The 16006-nt window shown below is 38.7% G+C and overlaps 1 protein-coding gene across 1 annotated transcript in view; it reads left to right on the forward strand.

The window, feature by feature from the left end:
* The window catches only part of LOC124799730 (Fanconi anemia group I protein-like), a 278348-nt gene that overhangs the window by 135187 nt on the left and 127155 nt on the right, over positions 1–16006 (forward strand). Inside the window, exon 13 of the mRNA XM_047262946.1 lies at positions 3182–3337. Within this exon, the coding sequence (XP_047118902.1) occupies positions 3182–3337 (156 nt within the window). The remainder of the gene's footprint in view (positions 1–3181; positions 3338–16006) is intronic.

Here is a 16006-nt window from a genome sequence, read left to right on the forward strand (position 1 = left end):
CTCTACGTGCGGCGCTGTTTGCCAGCCATGCAGCAGCTGCCCCACCTAAGCGGCCAGCTGAGCAGCGGCCACTAGACTGGGACTCAGTGCTTATTCGAATACTAACGTGTACACATGTCAACTTACTCTGTGACTTATATGTGTTGTTGGGTCGTTCCGAAATATATGTGTTAAACTTGAAGTTCTAACAGAAATATTATTTCTGAGGTCTGTCTGTTCATTGAGAACATATTGTGATTGTTCTTGAAAGGCACTGCAAATTTCAATTTCTTCTAGAGCATCTATTAATCTGCCTTCCTGTATCCTATGCAACACCTTTTAAGATTGATTGATGCTGATGGTGTAGTGATTGTAGTTTTGTAGATGTGCACTAAATGAAGATTTACTGGTCTCACTTATGTTTCCTGCTTTAGAACCTAGTGGAGAACATCTGTCTATTTGCCCCCAAACAGAAATTTTCATATTCACCATGTTTTATTTAATGAGTTTGTTTTGTGGGTGTTCTTCCTGACTATTGTCCCTATGTTGTTGTACGTGCGGAAACTGATTCATACATTAGTTGTATGAAAATTATCGGCATTTCTATTTGACATGACACCATAATAAGGTAACAAAATGTATTTCGTTTTTACTGACACTGCTTCTCATATTAAATGTTACTTCTTTATCTATATTTTCATTTTTGTTACATAATTTGGTTATAAATGAAACATGATCGAAAAGTAACAGGAATTTTTTAATTTTGCTGCCTTTATACATATGATTTGCAAAACATTTTTTATCTTATTAATTCACATGTTTGTCACCTATGTTTGTATATTTAGCTGTTTTGAATATTTAGTTATCGTTGACAGTCCGAAAAGGTTATGCGTGATTCTGTGTGCTCAGCAAATAGTGACTGCTGGGGACCCCTTGAGAGGTGGTCCTGTGAGAAAATAGCATGGCCATCTTGCCTGTTCTCTTGCTGACCAACTAGAATCAGATGTGACTGTTGTAGTAAATATATGTCACAAATTTACAGTCTCCCTTCAGTCCGAATGGTGGGAGGAATCCCCTCCTGACAGACATTGAAGGGAACTGGCCAGATTGTCAGGGATGGTGGGCACCTGAAGCACCTGAAGGGATTTTTAAAATGAGAAAGTTGGTTAAATAATAAAACAGGTGTATGGAGTGTACTGAACACAGATTCATGCAGACATATCAGTCAGTGAGGCCATTAGCCTGTCTTGCCAGTCATAATAAGAACTTAATTTTGTGTTGGATCAAAGTTCGAAAAAAATGTGAACGAGAGGATTCATGTCATTGCTAGCTGGAAGCTGGTGCTAGAGAAAAATATCGGGCCTGGAGCAAGCGATGACCAGTAAAATCACTTACTTCTTTCCCATGTTTGCTATAGACTACCCACAGTGGATGTGTAGTGAGCATGTCATCAACAGATCGTATTCCACAAGGAAAATAAACCTCTGCTGAAGTGATGATCCTTCCTGGCACATAGACCCCAGTGAATTAGACTATGTTAAATGCAAAATATAAAATTAAATGGAAAAATTTGAAATACCAATCAAACTGGCTAAGTGACCCACACATTATTTTACTTTCTTTTTCTTTCTGGGAAAGGCAGTGTGGCCATAACGACTAATGTAGTAAAGAATCTGTTAAATAAAAACTGAAGTATTTTGCTAATCATCTGTTGGTTTGCAAGAGAGGAGGTAAATAAAATGCTAATAAGAGAAAGTGCTGACAGTGTACTAAAAATTTCATGGCTTAAAAAAATGTAATTAAATTGAAACAGTGCAAACTACTTAGGAGCAACCAAACGGAATACCAGACTCAGCAGTTAGCATTATGATGGTTTTCAGGCATATGACTGCAGGTTCTGTCTTTGCTGCTTCCTCCATCAAAACTGAGTTAATGTAGACATTTTGCTACAGATATTGTAATCAGCAAAAATTAACAACAAAGAAGAAAAAAATACTGTGTAAAAGACATTTGCCTTCACAGATAAAAACAGAGAAGGATAACTCACCTTAGGTAGGAATTATGTTTTGAAACCTAAAAGAAAGTGGGGAAAAATTAGCAGGATGTCACAGGATATATGTTTAAATTGGAATATCAATTAGTACTCAAGACTGTTGGGAAGGGGGTCGGGAGGAGGGGTGATAGGAGGTTACAGTGCAAAAGATTTATTCATTAATAAAGGAAAGAGGGATGTAGTGTGGATATCACTGCTTTTCGTGAGAAGAACGAAAATATTTTATGGGTATTTCTTTCCATGGGTTAAGTACCTAATTTGATTAGGTTGTGTGTGTGTGTTTTTTGCTTTAACAACATAGAGAAGCTATGGAACAGCTATTTGCTCTATAGTTGCTGTATGTCACACCATATAAATTTGATGTATGATATTATTGATGTATTTATTAATTGGAAATATATCAAAGAGGAATCATATGTGTCTTTCAAAATGATGTAACCTATTTAATCAGTTTTTTTTCCACCCCTCTGCCCTCTTCCCCAGTTATCTTTTTATAGCCCTCCCCTCCACTATATTATTTACTTCCTAGCATCATGTTTCAACTTTGATACTTCCTCTTTCATTATTCTTTTTGTAGTAACCAAATAATATATGAAACCGAGCCATCTAACACAAATACAGCTTTATGAATAAACCTCTGAACAACAATGGAAATAAGCCTGCCGTACATCCACACAGAACAACTGATGTGAACGGTACAACTGGAAGAATATAAAGAGACTCAATCAGCACTGCTCCCCGCATGTATATACGTGAGTTGCTGGCTGAGACCACGCTGTGTGCATGACTCCCATGGGTGGCCTCTAGTAGTTGGCCCATGCTGATACAGTTGGCAGCACATTCAAGCACACATGTGCAGCAACACCACACTTGGTGCACTCACACTCACACACACTAGTAGCAGGATACAACTCTTTCCAGCGTTTTTCAGTATTTATTTGTCTTCTCTCTATATTACATTTTTTCCCTTTTGGCCCCTTATTACCCCAATTTCTCATCTTCCCTGCACAGCTATCCTTTCAAATTTAGTATTTAGTTACTATAAGAAATTTCTATCACTTAAGATACTTTAATGTTGTTTCTTTTGTGTTTTTTTTTGTACTGTTTCACAGCCAGTATAATTTAATTACTTTTTTTATTTTATTTCAGGAGCCATTGGCAAATTTATTATTTGTCATTCAGCAGCTAACTGTCAAGGCACTGAGTAATTCTGAGAACAGTAAACATACAGCAGATAAACTCCAACAAATGCTTGAGTCACTTACAGATCGCATGATAAAGTGCAGTTTGGAAGACCTTGGATTTGTAAGTCTTTATTTATTAATTCTGTTAGAGTAGTGCTAGATATATAGGGTGTCCATAAAGTCCCTTTACAACTTCAAAATTTTATTACAACAGCAGTTGTTGAAATATTTTAACATTTCTTTTATTGTAATCAGTGTTTATAAAAGTATTTTTACAGTGTTTAATAGACCTCTGTATGGGCACCTTTACCTGCATGAAGCACATAAAGATGGTACTCAACTTCTTGCCACGTTCGCTGTAGCATAGCGTTACCAATGGTGGCAATGACGTTACAAATCCTTTGCTTCAAGTCAGTATCTGTGTTCGATACATATATTTTACATACCCCCATAAATAAAAGTCCAAGGGAGTGATATCTGGCAAATGTGGTGACAAATGATAGTTGGTTGGAAGTCAGTCAATATTTAAAGGAATTCTTCATAAATGTGGTAAAGTCAGATGTTGATTTAGCAGAGTATTAAAGTAAAGTAAATTCCTTTGGAGTCCACCAAGAAGCTGAGTATTTTACAAATTAAAAAAAAAATCACTATAAAGGATGTGGAAAATTTTATATTATCGTTAAAAAATAAAAATGTGCTGGATGGTATGGGATACCCACCAATGTGATGAAAAAAGTGTGACATAATAGCACCTCCCATAAATAAAATATTGAGCCAATCTTTTGGACAGGGATGCTATACCGCTGTTTTGGAATATGCAGAAGTCAGACCAATGTTCAAGAAAGGGTCGAGGGAAGACATGGGAAACTATCACCCTTCATCCTATTCTTCAAATACGTCAAAAGTGTTAGAAAAAGGAGCTGCAAACCAGAACAAAAATTTTATTGTATAAAATAATATTATAAATAACCAATTTGGATTTCAACCAGGAAAAAATGCTCTGGATGAAGTGAATAACTTTATTGAAAAGATATGCAAATCAGAGGAATAAAATTGCAGGTATCTTCTGTGATCGCAAAAGCATTTTATTCCATGAACCATGACTTGCATATCTACAAATTAGACAAATACGGGATTAAGGACAATGCTCTAAATTGACTAACATCATACTTACATAACAGAAAACAAAGGGTAACTATCACTTCAGATGCAGTGAATTATTATTTTTAATTGAGTACAGTAGCACAAGGTGTGCCTCAAGGCTCCAGTTTGGGGCCAATCCTGTTCCTATTCTACATAAATGACTTGTCCATAAATGTAAATTCCCAATCGTTTCTGTTTGCAGATGATACTTCTGTATTAGTTGAAGATGATGATGCACGAAAAATTGAGAGCTCCATTGTAAGTGCATTTGATACCTTATAAAAGTAGTTACAGTTAAATGGATTGAAACTGAACATTGCAAAAACCCACATGGTACATTTCAAAAGCAAACATTCAAAATGTATGGAACTTAAAATACAACATATCAGTCTGCTTATGAAAGGAGTTAATATGGTCCAATTCCTTGGACTAAATGTGGTCAAGAATTAAAGCTGGAATACACATATTGACTTCCGACCAAATAAACTGCACAGTTTTACATTTGCATTGCTAACACGAGCAGGACTCACTAACTTGAGTACATGAAAAATGGCATATCATAGTTATTTTGAATCTGTCATTAGATATGAGATAATTTTCTGAGGAAGTTAAAGTCGTGTATCTCGAATACTGAAACTGCAAAAGAAAATTGTCAGATACATGTGTATTGCACAGCAGACATTCTTGTAACCCATTATTCCAGAAAGTACAAATACTAACTGTTCTCTCCATATACATTTATGAAATTATATTCTTCTTACAGACAGAGAATTAGGACTCTGACCACAATCTGTTGCTTATGAACTGTAGATTAAAACTGAAGAAACTGCAAAAATGTGAGAATTTAAGGAGATGGGACCAGGATAAAATGACTAAACCAGAGGTTGTACAGTCTTTCAGGGAGAGCATAAGGAAACAATTGACGGGAAGGGGGGAAAGAAATACAGTAGAAGAAGAATGGGTAGCTCTGAGGGATAAACTAGTGATGGCAGCAGAGGATCAAGTAGGTAAAAAGACGAGGGCTAGTAGAAATCCTTGGGTGACATAAGAAACATTGAATTTAATTGATGAAAGGCGAAAATACAAAAATCCAGTAAATGAAGCAGGCAAAAAGGAATACAAATGTCACAAAAATGAGATCGACAAGGAAGTGCAAAGCGGCTAAGCAGAGATGGCTAGAGGAAAAATGTAAGGATGTAAAGGCTTATCTCACTGGGGCTAAGATAGATCCTGCCTACAGGAAAATTAAGGGGACCTGTAGACAAAAGAGAACCACTTGTATGAATATCAAGAGTGTGAATATCAAGAGCTCAGATGGAAACCCAGTTCTAAGGAAAGAAGAAAGGTGGAAGGAGTATATAGAGAGTCTATAAAAGGGCGATGTACTTGATGACAATATTATAGAAATGGAAGAGTATGTAGATGAAGATGAAATGGGAGATATGATACTGCGTGAAGACTTTGACAGAGCACTGAAAGACCTGAGTCGAAACGAGGCCCCGGGAGTAGACAACATTCCATTAGAACTACTGACGGCCTTGGGAGAGCCAGTCCTGACAAAACTCTACCTTCTGGTGAGCAAGAAGTGTACGAGACAGGTGAAATACCCTCAGACTTCAAGAAGAATAAAATAATTCCAATCCCAAAGAAAGCAGATGGTGAGAAATGTGAAAATTACCGAACTATCAGTTTAATAAATCACAGCTGCAAAATACTAACGCAAATCCTTTACAGATGAATGGAAAAACTAGTAGAATCCGACCTCGAGGAAGATCAGTTTGGATTCCGCAGAAATATTGGAACACGTGAGGCAATACTGACCTAACGATTTATCTTAGAAAATAGAGTAAGTAAAGGCAAACCTACGTTTCTAGCATTTGTAGACTTAGAGAAAGCTTTTGAAAATGTTGGCTGGAATACTCTCTTTCAAAGTCTGAAGGTGGCAGGGGTAAAATACAGGGAGCAAAAGGCTATTTACAACTTGTACTGAAACCAGATGGCAGTTATAACAGTCGAGGGCCATGAAAGGGAAGCAGTGATTGGGAAGGGAGTGAGACAGTGTTGTAGCCTCTCCCCGATGTTATTCAATCTGTATATTGAGCAAGCAGTAAAGGAAACTAAAGAAAAATTCGGAGTAGGTATTAAAATCCGTGGAAGAGAAATAAAAACTTTGAGGTTTTCCAATGACATTGTAATTCTGTCAGAGACAGCAAAGGACCTGGAAGAGCAGCTGAACGGAATGGACAGTGTCTTGAAAGGATGATATAAGATAAACATCAACAAAAGCAAAATGAGGATAATGGAATGTAGTCGAATTAAATCGGGTGATGCTGAGGGAATTAGATTAGGAAATGAGACACTTAAAGTAGTAAAGGAGTTTTGCTATTTGGGAAGCAAAATAACTGATGATGCTCGAAGTAGAGAGGATATAAAATGTAGACTGGCAATGGCAAGGAAAGCGTTTCTGAAGAAGAGAAATTTGTTAACATCGAGTATTGATGTAAGTGTCAGGAAGTCGTTTCTGAAAGTATTTGTATGGAGTGTAGCCATGTATGGATGTGAAACATGGACGATAAATAGTTTGGACAAGAAGAGAATAGAAGCTTTCGAAATGTGGTGCTACAGAAGAATGCTGAAGATTAGATGGGTAGATCATATAACTAATGAGGAGGTATTGAATAGAATTGGGGAGAAGAGTTTGTGGCACAACTTGACTAGAAGAAGGGATTGGTTGGTAGGACATATACTGAGGCATCAAGGGATCACCAATTTAGTATTGGAGGGCAGCGTGGAGGGTAAAAATCGTAGAGGGAGACAAAGAGATGAATACACTAAGCAGATTCAGAAGGATGTAGGTTGTAGTAGGTACTGGGAGATGAAGAAGCTTCCACAGGATAGAGTAATATGGAGAGCTGCATCAAACCAGTCTCAGGACTGAAGACCACGACAACAACAATCTTCCTACACAGCAAACAAAAATTACTTGAGGAGAATCATTTTAAACACACACACAACATGAAAAATAAAAAGTAATTTTATGCTACCCACACACCAGTTAAAATTATATGCTTGGACTCCTCAAGGTATGGGGATGATAATACATAACAAGTTAATGTGCAGAAACATATTAAATATGAAGTCAGAAATTTTAAAAATGATGCTACAGCAGATTCTGTAGAAGTAGTGCCACTCTATTCGTGTTTATGGTAAAATTTTGATGTGTCTCCTGTATCTGAATCAAATGATTTAGATTATGTACATTATGAGACAAATAAACCACAATTTGCAAAATTCAATTCAGTGACAATCATTGCACCTAGTTTGTGTTTGAAAATAACTTTATTATCAGTTGAATATTTCACATCGCTGAGTAAGTGATCTTAGATTTTTATGGCTGAATACCTTACCCCTTTCTGTGTCACATGTGACACCTCGGGTCAGTTCACAGTGATAAAAGCTATAGAAAGAATAATTTAAAATTAAGAATATAATTTTTAGAGGGGAAAATTGTGTAGAATCAGAGTTTGGTAATTGCAGATCAAAATTATAGTGTATCAGCAAGTAGTTTAACGTCTACGTGCAGCAAAGCCACGGAAGCTCCGTCATGGAGAAGGCAGTGACGTTAAACTCTTGTGATGAAAAACCTATAAAATGGCCTGATCGTCATTATTGCCGCCATTTTTTCCTTGCTTGTTCCATTAAAGGGCAGGGAACCTGTGTCAGTCAGCGAGACAATAATTAGATTGGACTTTACCGTGTTAAGATTCACAATAAACTGTTAGAATATTACGGAGATTAAAAGTGAAGTAGTGTACGATCTCGGACTGTTGGTAGCACTGGAGTATTAAGGGGATTTTAGGACTTTGTTGCTAGATTTGGAACTTTACAGACATATAGATGGCAGAAACTTAAATTATCTGCTGATATGAGTGAATTCAGAGGTACCGGTATTCAGATATTAACGTGTGGACTTTTGAAAGTGTCGTGTGCCGTTAGTTGCGAATCTGGACGTAGAGCACATGCATATCCGCATTTGCGGACTATTTAGATTCCTCCAGGCTAGGAACCTTTTAAATAGACCATCATCCATCACCATCTTAATCCTTGAATATAGAGTGAAAATGAAATACAAGAGTGTTGTACTTATTTCGTTTACCTAGTACTAATCAGTGAAGGTTGTACGGAACCAAAGCTATTCAGCAGTAAGTCAGTATCATCTAGCGGAAAGCGTAGGCATTAACTAACACGCTAACTGAAGTGAACATTTATGTGTTTTACGGACTGCGTAATATGAACTTTTGTGACTCTTTGACATCCCCACTCCCTCCGAAAGGTGGTGCAGGCTGTCTTAATCATAAAAGGGGAGAGTTTTAGCTGGGCAAATTACTTAATAAAAGCAATATTTACAAGACTTGCAGTAATAGCAAAACACGAGGATCGCACCTCATCAGAGAGTCGTTGCTGTCACATCGGGAAGCAAAGTCAGAAAACCTACCAACGATACGTATCTACGAGCAGACATTGACGTGGAGTACCTAAAAAGGGAACCACAAGAGAGTTCGGGATGCTTCTCACACTAACACTGAGTGATACGTAGTGTACGTCATTTCTCATTCCAGTATTACATGCACAAATGTTACTGTTTTAGAATTGTACGTGATTGTTGACAATAAACATTATAATGGAATAAATGTGTTGTTAGGCTATTGAACAGTTCCCAGTTCATGGTGCCATGGTTCAACAACCACTGATAAATTTTTGGCTGCAAAACAGGCCTTATTATTTTATATTTTTCAATGACACGTTTCACCTGCACTATATACTCCATAAGGGCACTGCACAAAGTCTCTTAAAACTCGTATGAGAGCACTACCTACTCAGGTCTTTTATGGATTTTAAACATGACTTCCCATGTATGCAACACTATTATACACATTTCAAAAAAGTTTTGCATCACCCAGGTTCCCAGAACTCCTGAAGATAGATGTTGACTGTGGATATTGTATCACAGGCTCAGTCCCTTTGACTGTTGAGAGATGTCACTAAACCCGCCCAAAGATGTAAACTACCATGCATGAGCAGTGCTTATTAGACGGAGGGAGTCTGACGGCTGATCAGTTCCAGTTATTCCACCAGAAAGGAGGTACATGGCTCATGACGTCTGTAGTTCAACCATGCCTAGTTGGTCAAAACCTCAGTTCGATCGCGTCCGCATTGTTACTTTGTGCCAGGAAGGGCTCTCAACAAAGGAAGTGTCCAGGTGTCTCGGAGTGAACCAGAGCGATGTTCTTTAGACATTGGAGGAGATACAGAGAGACAGGAACTGTTGATGACATGCCTCGCTCAGGCCGCCCAAGGGCTACTTCTGCAGTGGATGGCTGATACCTACGGATTATGGTTCGGAGGAACCCTGACAGCAATGCCACCAAGTTGAATAATGCTTTTCATGCAGCCACAGGACGTCGTGTTTTGATGCAAACTGTGCGCAATAGGCTGCATGATGTACAACTTCCCTCTTGACATCCATGGATGGGTCCATCTTTACAACCACAATGCCATGCAGCGCAGTACAGATAAGCCCAACAACACGCCAAAAGGACCACTCAGGATTGGCATCATGTTCTCTTCAATGAAGAGTGTCGCATATGCCTTCACCCAGACAACCATCTTAGACGTGTTTAGAGGCAACCCCATCAGGCTGAATGCCTTAGACACACTATCCAGCGAGTGCAGCAAGGTGGAGGTTCCCCTGCTATACGATCATTTCATGTGTGCTGTTTCGGGGTGGCGTTATGTGGGACTGACATACGCCGCTGGTGGTCATGGAGGGCGCTGTAACGGCTGTACGATATGTGAATGCCATTCTCCGACTGATAGTGCAACCATATTGGCAAAGCATTCGTCTTCGTGGACTACAATTCGCGCCCCCATCGTGCACATCTTGTGAATGACGTCCTTCAGGATAACAACATCACTTGACTAGAGTGACCAGCATGTTCTCCAGACATGAACCTTATCAAACATGTCTGAGATAGATTGAAAAGGGCTTTTTATGGATGACATGACCCACCAACCACTCTGAGGGATCTACACTGAATTGCCGTTGAGGAGTGGGATGTTCTGAACTAACAGTGCCTTGATGAACTTACAGATGCCGCAACAAATACAGGCATGCGTCATTGCAAGAGGACGTGCTACTGGGTATTAGAGGTGCTGGTGTGTACAGCAATCTGGACCACCACCTCTGAAGGTCATGCTGTATGGTGGTACAACATGCAATGTGTGGTTTTCATGAGCAATAAAAAGGGCAGAAATGATGTTTACGTTGATCTCTATTCCAATTTTCCGTACAGGTTCTGAAACTCTCGGAACCGAGGTGATGCAAAACTTTTTTTGATGTGTGTATATCGGGGCACCATGCAGTGTTCTTAAAATATTGACAGTGTTGTTTATCTACTAAGACATTTGCATGGATCCCAGTCTGTGTGTTTAACACCTGTTGTGCCTGCCAATCTGATGATGGCTTAAAAAGGGTGAGAGGCGTTATTGACAAAATATAAAATAATAAAGCCTGTTTTGCAGCCAAGACTGCTTATCTCTGCAAAAATGTGCCTAATTGTTTGAAGAAGTTTCTGCAACAGGTTTGGAAGTGGGCCCTTATTACACACTTCTGTGCAACAAACACCCTTTGCCTCAGTGATAAAGTGACATGACAAGTTAATACAGAAGATACCACAAGATATTAGTGCATGAAAATAAGAAAAGTAAGACAGCTTATGAATTCTCGTTGTGACGATTTGTTATTATACATAACGCAAAAGTTGCATTGGTGTGGAATCTAGGAATTCTTCTTTCATGTTGAAAAAAATAAAATAAATATCAAATTACAGTATACATTGAAGCTTTTCTGCTTTTTCTTTCTCTGTATACTCTTAATAGTAGTGGTAGTAGTAGTAATATAATAATAATAATAATAATAATAATAATAATAATAATAGCCATATGATATTTAAATATGTTGTATTTCGTGCTTGCTGAACATCATTTGATTCTAAAAAAAAAATGAAAAAAGCTATCAAATGTTTTGTGAAATGATTTATCTAAAAGTAAGAAATAAAATAGATTAGCAAGTGAGATGCGTCAAATATTTTTCTTTACATTATTTCGAACATCATTCATAGGCACATCAGATATTTCTCTAATCTATTAGATTTCTTGCTTTTAGACAAATCATTTCACAAAATATTTGACTTTCCCCCAGTATTTTTGAGGAGGAGGTGATTAGTTCTACTGATCAGTAATTATTAATATCTGTCCTACTACCTTTCTTGTAAAGGCTTTTGGCAATATTGTATGTCAGACTGTCTAGTTATATACCCTATATTACTTATACACTGCATATATGACTGAATATACTGCATATAAGTGAGGAACAGGATTTTTGTATTTCGTCAGCGGCATTAACAAATCCATAACAGTATTTGCTTTTGTTGGAGTTGATTACATTCTTAATTTGTTTGGCTGAACATGGAGTAATTGTGACTTGCTCCATGTATGTCTCATTGGCATTGCTTCTTGTATGTGTTGGTTTTGTTTATGTCTTGAACCGTCCACTCCAATCTTCTGAGTTACTTCCAGGAACTGATCATTAAACACATTTGAGGAACTGATCATTAAACACATTTGCTATATTTTTGCTGTCGTGTATTATTTCTCTGTTTTCTTTCCTACAACATTGATATTAATCCATCTGTACTTGACATTGTACTACTTATTAAGGCTTCGTCGTGTTCCATTCACATGTATTGTGCTACAAGAATTATTGCTCAGATGCTGTCTGTGTGCTATGATTAGTGTAATGTTGTCTTCACAGTTGCAGTGGGAGCAATACATACAGGGTTGTGCTTTATTTTCCGTTCATCACTCAAAGTTGCTTCTTCTGTTTGTCCTAATCATTTAACGTAACTTTCTTAACAGGTTACATTATATTTTGAATCATTTTGTAATCCAGGCATAGTTCGTCTCTTTCTTCAAGCATCAATTCTTCTGGTACTAACATGACATTCTCTCTTGGGTGGAACAAACCTGTGAAAATATGTGCTGTCCTTCTTTGTATCCTTTCAGTATCCTGTGTTAGTCCCATTTGGGATTTGTCCCACACACTTGAGCAATATCCTAGGTTGTGTTGGAAGAGTGTTTTGTTTACAGACTACCTTATAGATTGACTTACCCCCTAGTATTTTGCCACCTGCTTTACCTGTGACTGAGCCTACTTGAGCTCCCCCCCCCCCCCCCCCCCCCCCCCCAACTCCAAACATTTAAAGCAATTTGCCAATCTTTGCTCCAACTAGAAATATTACCAACATCTGACTGAATATTTGTACAGTTATTTTAGATAGTGTTTCGTGACAGATAAATGAATAATCTATGAGTAAATTAAGGTTACTATTAATATTGTCTTCAAGGTCATTAATATACAACATAAACAGCAAGGGTCCCAACACACTTCCTGGGAGCACATCTTGTAGTTTCATCTATATCTGTCAATGACTCTCTTTTCAAGAGAACTTGCTGCATCCTCTCTACCAAAAAATCTTCAGTCACAAATTTTGTGCGATACCCCACACGATCCTGTTTTTGATAATAAGCGTAGGTGTTGTACAGAGTCAAATGTTTTTTAGAAATACTGCAACTACCTGCCTGCCTTCATCCATAGCTTGCACTGTGGTGTATCACATGAGAAAAGTGAGAGCTGGATTTCACATGATGGATGTTTTCAAAACCCATGCTGTGTGGCTCGAAAGAGGTAATTCTGTTAGAGATGTCTCATTACACGAGAGCTCAGAATATATTCTAATACTCTACAACAAAATGATGTCAAGGATATTGGACAGTAGTTTTGTGGATCATTTCCGCTACACGTCTTGTAAACAGGTGAAACATTTGCTTTCTTCCTACTGCTGAGCATAGGTTTTTGTTAGAGTAATCAGTCCAGATATCTCTCCAGACAGCTCAAGATACGACTGTACAAAACCCTGATCCAGTCTGTTGTTCTGTATGGCTCTGAGATATGGAGTATCTGGAAACAGGACTTCCGTAAGCTCCTTGTTTTTGGGAGAAAAGTGCTTCTGAATATCTTTGGTCTGGTTCTGGATGCAGACACAGGGGAGTGGAGGCTCAGACACAATCAAGAGCTTGAGGAACAATACCAGCAAACCAACATAGCAGTAACTCTCAAATCCAAACAAATACAGTTGGCTGTCCATGTGGCCCGTATGGAAGATCACAGATGGCCTCGGAAGCTCCTGGATTTCACATCTACAGGAAAGAGACCCCCAGGCAGACTCAAGAAGTGTTGGAGGGATGGCCTCCATGAAGATTTAAACCAAGCATCAATAGATGTGGACAGATGGTGGATAGCAGCACTGGACAGAACACAATGGAGGAGGAAACTAGTAGCAGCATGCGGTCCACTGGGCCTGATAGTGTAGAAGAATAATAATAAGAAGAAAAGTGATCTATGGTGTATTATAGTTAAGAGAGGCTAACTCAGCAGCAAATTCAGTATAGAAGCTAATAAGGATTCCATTGGCCCCTGGAGTTTTATTCAGTTTTAGTGGTTTCATTTGTTGCTCAGTGCCACTGACTCTAATACCTATTTCCCTCATCTTTTCAGTGGTATGAAAATTAAAAAGAACACTGGGAAATGGATAGGAACATTGGGAAATGGAGTTAAGCATTTCAGCTTTTGCTTTGTTACCCTGAGTTTCAGTTCCTGTCGCATCCACGAGTGACTGGACACCCATCTTTGATGCCATTAACAGACTTTACGTATGACCAAAATTTCTTTCTGTTTTTGGCAATATTCTGCCACTGCAGCCGTTGATGGCATCATGCGTTGTAGTCTTGCGAACCCAGTGCGTTTCATTCAGTGTCCCTCTACTCCCGTATTCTTTGTTTTACACCTGTTATGCAGTAGTCTGTTTCCTTAAACATTCTTCACAGTGAGTATATACTGTGGAAGATGCTTGTCATGAACTGTTCTGCCGGGTCCAAATCTATCCAGAGCAGGGTGGTGCCTGTTCTTTGGAACATGCCTGAAAGAATAAACACTGTTCTTGTTCCCTCGGCTGCACATATACGTGCTGAACTGGAATATATTTTGACATTGGCTGCAATTGGGCACTGAAATGGCAACAGATGAAAATTTGTACTGGGCCAGAACCAGAACTAGTAGTGTGCAACAGGATGGGAATTTAGGTCAGACAGAAAGCATGCTCTGATAGCCGAAGTGGTTAAGTCGACTGCTCACGTAAAGAGGAAAATTCAGGTTCAAGTTCCGGTGTGGCACAAATTTTCATTTGTCACCATTAAATTCATTTCAGTGTGCAATTGTGGCCAATGTTAGAATTTATTTCATTTCATCATATTCTTTTGAACTTACAGCAATTACAGTAAGTCAGACTACTTATGTACTAGCGAACTAATATTTTCTCTAAAGTTGCCGGTTACATCAAGACATGAGTCAGTAGAAAGATCCAATTACCTTTTTATGCCCACTCCTGATACTGAGTCTCGCCCAGTCAATTTTGCATGCAGCCTCAATCTCTATCTTGTAGATTTTAGTTTCTTGCCTACTCTGATCAAGACTCTACCTTCACCTCCTATTAGCCTATTCTTTCGATACAGGCTTGAACTTTCCCCAAAAAATCTGACTGCTGTTAACTACAGGTCCATATTAACTTCCTGTGCCTAGTATTATGTGAGCTTCATGCTTTTTAGGCACACTTCAAACTCTAGCACTTTGTTGCGATGCTTAGGCAGTTAATGACGAGGATTTTAATACTCTCTCCTGTGTGGGGCCTTTCTATGGATCTTACACTGATACTTATGCATCACTTACAGCTGTTATTATTATTATATGGTCTGAGTGGAGAGTCCTCAAAAAAGTGTGTGTGTGTGTGTGTGTGTGTGTGTGTGTGTGTGTGTGTGTACTTGATTCATTGAGGTGAACCTTACCATTCTCAACCCCATGGCGCAAGCCTAGAAAGTCACAGCCTAGCTTGTTGTGGAACATTCTGTCTTGGAGTCAATCCTTCACCTCAACTTGGAACCAGTAGGCCACAAACTGTTCTGAGGACAATGTCATAGATTGAAAACTTCATTGAAACACTGTAGCAAGGTTGCCATTCTCTATAAAGATCTAAGTGTGATCTCGGAGCTGAGATGACTGGCGTTTATTTTTCTAATGTGTACCACAAGCTGCAGTTGATTCACCATATTTCCTTGATGGCTGCTGGAATAGCCCCTTTAAGATGTCGTATGAGGCCTACAGGCATCAGCACTGAGTACACATTGTGTTCCTCCCCATCCCTTGCTGCCATTTCTCTAAGGGGTACCATTATTCGTCATAGTTTGAACTTCTGGTAATAAACAGGTTCCTACCCTTTTGTGTTGGTCTCTTCTTAACATGGTACGCAGCATGTTTTCCCAAAAGTTGACCACGGTACTCAGCATGTTTCCCAAAAGTTAACTGAGTCTCACGGGCCCAGTTTCAGTTTTAGTGGGAGACAGTACTATGTACTTCTTGGTTAGGAGGTGTGTGTAACATCCTGAGCTCTCCCTAGTCTCAACTGTACAGGAAGCC

The sequence above is a fragment of the Schistocerca piceifrons genome, chromosome 1 (assembly GCF_021461385.2).
Source record: "Schistocerca piceifrons isolate TAMUIC-IGC-003096 chromosome 1, iqSchPice1.1, whole genome shotgun sequence".
In the NCBI taxonomy this organism is placed as follows: Eukaryota; Metazoa; Arthropoda; class Insecta; order Orthoptera; family Acrididae; genus Schistocerca; species Schistocerca piceifrons.